The sequence below is a fragment of the Apium graveolens genome, unplaced genomic scaffold (assembly GCF_009905375.1).
Source record: "Apium graveolens cultivar Ventura unplaced genomic scaffold, ASM990537v1 ctg2904, whole genome shotgun sequence".
NCBI lineage: Eukaryota > Viridiplantae > Streptophyta > Magnoliopsida > Apiales > Apiaceae > Apium > Apium graveolens.
Window position 1 is genome coordinate 61,482 of NW_027417842.1, and position 5,262 is coordinate 66,743.

At 32.7% G+C, this 5,262-nt stretch overlaps 1 protein-coding gene across 1 annotated transcript; it reads left to right on the plus strand.

Moving 5' to 3' along the window:
- The first annotated feature begins 3,192 nt into the window (after positions 1-3,192).
- LOC141700773 (BOI-related E3 ubiquitin-protein ligase 1-like) lies at positions 3,193-4,776 on the plus strand. The gene is made up of 3 exons (XM_074504459.1): positions 3,193-3,505; positions 3,678-4,026; positions 4,127-4,776. The coding sequence occupies exons 1-3, from the start codon at positions 3,447-3,449 to the stop codon at positions 4,688-4,690; spliced, it is 972 nt and encodes a 323-aa protein (XP_074360560.1). The 5' UTR covers positions 3,193-3,446; the 3' UTR covers positions 4,691-4,776.
- Positions 4,777-5,262: the final 486 nt, after the last annotated feature.

Here is a 5,262-nt window from a genome sequence, read left to right on the forward strand (position 1 = left end):
TGAACATGTATTTTTGTAGTGTCTATAAGGAGAAGGATAAATGATCAGAATCCTTTTTGGTCCCTTCACTTTTCTCCAGTTTCATTAGGTCTTAGAATAGATGAAGCTACAGTTTGATATTGAGGTGCCCCTGGAACAGAGGAACCACAAAACTCCAACCTGACCTTGTGTTTTAAGTTTTAATCCAACAGTCCTAATATTTTTGCTGTAGTTAGTATCTTTCCATAATTCCCTGGTTTGTAGCATAATGGGTTGGCAGCTATATTTCTGCATAATGCTGCTTATCTTTTGACTGCCATTCCTGAGTTTTCTGATTGAGATCCACCAATATTGCCTAGTTCAGTTTCTAAAACTATGTTGTGGTTTTTAACATCTAATATTAATCTTGAGTTTGTGTCATAAATTTCTCCGTAGCTCTTCCTGTGTGTCTTTATATGAAAGTGTTGTTTGTTGACATAATACCATAGGATTGCTTGCAAATTAAGTTATTCGGACGTATATGACTTTGCATCTTCAGCATGCTTTCAGCCTGATAACCAACATTATAATACTTGCATTCTTGTATACAAATCACTTGGTTTCTTTAATATAAATTTAAATGTTAGAATCATGCACTTATGGATAGGTTATTATATAAAAAAACTTCGCTACTTTGCTCTTTCAGTTGTGTGTGTGCGTATGTTTGTACACTCAGTAATAGTTGAACATAGATCAACAATTATATCAATAAGTTGATTGCTACATATCACCAGACTAGGTGATAAAGAAATATGTATTCTTAGCTTGTACGCCTATATATATTTGTAAAACAGTTGATACTTTTCTTAATTAGGTTTGGGACTAATCCATTTGGATAATGTGGTGATTACTAATCTGATTAGTTTATTGACACTTTGTCAGGTTGAACTTTTCAAAACTGAGCACATTGATGTATCTGTGCATATATATATATATATCTGTTAAGAATAAGTACTTGTATACGGGTCTACAACGTATACTTGTGTTCAAATTTGTTATTTTATAGAAAAGCAACCAACATTATTCAATAAAGCAGTTTAACATGAAAGTGACAAAGGATCACAATCCAGAAGACTACACATCAAGTGTAACTTATTCACATCAAGTGTAACTTATTTACAAAGCATCAACATGATTGTCAAACTTGATATGATTGTACATGATATTCATTCGTTTTATGTTTGGACCGGCTACTTGCAAATAAAATAAGGTAGCTGTATATTTAGATGAGACTTTGTGTGATGGCTCTTTGTTCAAGTGTACGATTACTATAGAATTGTTGGGTAACTTTAATTCATACGAAAATTATGAATGAATAGATGATTGAAAGATCATCCATGACGATTTATGGCGACTTTAAAATGGAACAGTTTCACAACATGATGCAAGTTTTTTTTTAACATTTTGTGGATGGGAAACAAGAGTTTCATGTTGAATTTTGGGGTGTATATTAATTGTCAATTTAAGCAAACATGATGCAAGTTCTCTTATCCTTTTGCATTTGAGAAAACCAAACTTGGCTGTTCAACTTTGGAATTTTGGAGTTATCTACTTTTAAACAAAATTTATGATGATAAGTAGTATTCACATGTTTTTGCATGGTGGTTCGAGATTGTCATAAATAAATTTGTTTGCTTCTGAAGAACAAGGAAGTCTGCCTAAAGATCAACATGAACCACCTAGGATGGTATTCAGTGCCATCTAAAAATTTAGTGAAAGGACTTTTGAAAATTTATTACATCTATTGCTATAAAATATAAAATATTTTAAATTAAAACTCAATAATAAGGAGTTAATTTAAGCCTTTTAAATAGTTATGTATTTATCTTAATATTTACTTGTATAGTTCTTGATTTATTTATATTTTAGTGTTATGTGACACTGTATCATCTTTTTAGACGTGTTTATCAATCGAACAGAAACAGTAAAGGCCAAAGGGCATCTTATCTTGATTCAAGGTATGACTCATGGTTTGCCTTTTTAGGATGGTTTAGTTGTTGAGGTTCTAAAATGAAATAAACAATCAAATTATCATTGAATTTCTAATATTAGGTTATATTTATTTTTAAATTGATGTTCCATAACTTTCACTAGTATTTTATTTCCAAATTCATTAATTTTTAAATTGATGTTAAATTAGTATTTTTTTTGCTGGTGCAAGATGTTATGGTGATCATTTCCACTCATTTTATGGATTACTTATAATGTATTCATAATTTGTTAGTTGGCTTGGAGATTAATTTATTAGCTAGCGGATTTTAAAAATTTGTGATTTATTTTTTTAATATATAAATAATATTTCCTTATCCTAAATGGACAAATATGAAACCTATTAAATTTAAATGAACACAAATTTTGATTGTATTTGTTTTTAAAATTTACTAAACCAAGCCCCTACCAAGTGGTGTGGTACTATATTACTCAAATCTTGTGAAAAATAGTCTAGTAAGTTTTTACATCACAGACTCATCAAAGGGCATGAACCCGCTGAGGGGCACCATAAATATTTTTTCTTGCCCTGAGCACAAATGGTCAATCTTGTCGTTACATTATAAATAAATTTTGCAGGAAATTCACGTGAACACCCAAGGTATACCTCATCTCATGTCTTTTTATTATTAAAATTATGACAGAGTCTGGTGCTCTCTCCTTAATCTCATCTCTTGTGTGTTTTTATTACTATATTATTAAATTGCTTAAATTTTGATAGATAATTTAGAAAAATTTAACACCTATAATAAGAAATTCTAAAAAAATTTTAAAAAATGCTTTTAAAATGTATTAGATATAGTTTCTCATATATAAAGTTTTTTTTCAATGATATATGATGTGTAATATAATATCAAAATTTGAGCACGTAAATCAAAACAAGATGAAATGAGTAATAATTAAGTTATTTTTTTAAAATTTGGTAACTTTTCTTTCTTTTTTCACTATCCTTGCTAAACCAAACGTAAAGAATTGTTTGGGACGGACGGAGTAATTAATCAAAATTATAAAATTTTAAGGGATATCTACCGGAACAAAAGTAAGAAGATCCACATACGAAAAACTAAATAGTCCAAAACACCCCTGCATGGAAAATATGAGAACAGGAAAAGCTACCTACTTTTGGTTACTATTCTTTTGTCATTTACTAAATTATAGCATTTGAAATGGTAATGCATACACACCTTCTTTGTTTGTCTATCCTAGAAATAATATTTGTTTGACTTAAATTTCTGTGTCCGTCCATCCATAACCCACACCTAAAGAGCCTTGAACTGCAAACCCAAACTCATTCATCCCCCTCAACTCGCCACCTCCATTGCATGCTCTCACTTTCTTTAGTCTTCCCCTATATATATATATATATCTATTTTCTCTAACAGTTTCCTTTATATATCCTCTTTCCCCTCACTCGACCTTTTCTCTAGTTATCTCAACAAATGGCACTTGAAGCTAGGCATCACAATCAATTCTCTCCACAAATCCTCACTAACAATAGGTACTTATTTTGTGCAATGTTAAAACCAGGATTTCGAAACAGTCGAGGCTAAAAACAGTTATTGTTTACTTCATCAAGAAATGTTTGCTAAGTTTGATTATAGTATATTTAGTATTTGCTTGTTTTTGTCGAGTTTTTTTCCTTCTAAATGGCAGTATATATGTTTTTGCAGGGAGTTTGTGAAGATTGATGAGCCAAATCCATACAATCTTGTACAGAAGGGGTGTGCAAATCCTTTAACAATGGAGAATCCTTGGTTGGGCTACAATCATCAGTTTCCGGGAATGAATAATATGATGATTCAGCCTCAAACTAGTTTTGTGAAGGCTGAAAATGGACTCTTAAACAACCTGCCAACTGGCCCAAGAAAGCGTTCTAGAGATTCGATGGAAGATCAGTTCAACAACTTCAACATCCCTCCGGTCACAAATAATATTCCCATCCAAGTTTTTGCACCACAAAGTAATTTTCCATATGATGTCCAACATCTAGGGAACATAGACTTTATCCTTTCCCAATTTGTAAGTTCGATTTCTAATAAAATTGTTATCCTAATAAATCAGTACCAAGTACTTATTTAATTATTATTGATTTTAATCATGATTTTTGTCGGTGATGCAGAACAAGAACATTAAACTGGAACTGGATGCTCAACAAGAGCGAGACGTTAAATTTGTGTTGGCTAGTGTAACTGCAGAGTTTGTGAAAAGGCTAAAAATACAAAATGAAAAAATTTCGAGGATGGCAAAACTAAACATGGCACTCCAAGAAAGAGTGAGGAATCTTTATGCAGAAACACAGCTATGGAAGAATGTTGCAAACACATCTGAACTCACTGCCATGTCTCTCCGTAAAGATTTCGAGAACATTCTTGGCAAGGCTAGCAAAATGAACGGGCTTTTTCCAAATAACGGTATAGCTGTTGAAGAAGATGCAGAGTCTTGTTGTGGAAGTACCGATTCTGGGAAGAATGATCAAGAAGTCTGTCAGGGCAATGCGAAAAATTCGGGTTTTATCGACAGGAATAGGAGGATGTGTAAGAAATGCGGGGAAAGGGAATCAAGCGTGTTGGTGTTGCCGTGTAGGCATCTTTGCCTCTGCAGTGTTTGTGGGAGCAGTGTTGAAGCTACCTGTCCTGTGTGTAACTCTTGCATGACTACAACGGTGCATATTTGCCTCACTTAAACTAGTCTGTGTCTAGAAAATGATCAACTTAGAATAAGGAATGCTATGTGTTAGAGTCATAAGCTATCGAGCTGGTTTAGTTTTGTACAGTTATAATATTTCAGCTAATGAATCTTTTATTCGTACTTAATCTCTACTTCAATATTCTTCCCATTCTACTACGAGTTTCTGGATCTTCTCTCCCCTACCGTTTCCCCTAATATATTTCATCTATTATTATATTGATCGGAATGTAAAAAACTGATAAATTAGAAATGAGGTGACATATTAAGATACATGGGAGGGATTAGAGGATGCGGACTGTTGTGTTATGCCCGTGATAACAAGTGATGGAGAGAATCCAAAAAAGTGAGATAAGAAACATGTTTGGTTTGAGGAGCAGGACAAAAAGGAGCCCCATAAATCAAGCCGGGATTTATTCATGTATAACAGTATAAAAGGTTTGCAGGAACATCTAAACATCATACAGTATGAGCTAAAATACGGAGGATCTTAACCATAATAGGGACAGGGTCTTTGTAATAGCTTGTGTGAACGTGCCACGGAAAACTCCAAGTTATAGATATGAGTAA

Bases quoted from the DNA above. Each gene is read 5' to 3' on its own strand.
- LOC141700773 (XM_074504459.1), top strand. From the start codon at position 3,447: ATGGCACTTGAAGCTAGGCATCACAATCAATTCTCTCCACAAATCCTC. The intron at 3,506-3,677 runs GTACTTATTTTG...ATGTTTTTGCAG, and splicing joins CAAATCCTCACTAACAATAG to GGAGTTTGTGAAGATTGATG. The intron at 4,027-4,126 runs GTAAGTTCGATT...TCGGTGATGCAG, and splicing joins ACTTTATCCTTTCCCAATTT to AACAAGAACATTAAACTGGA.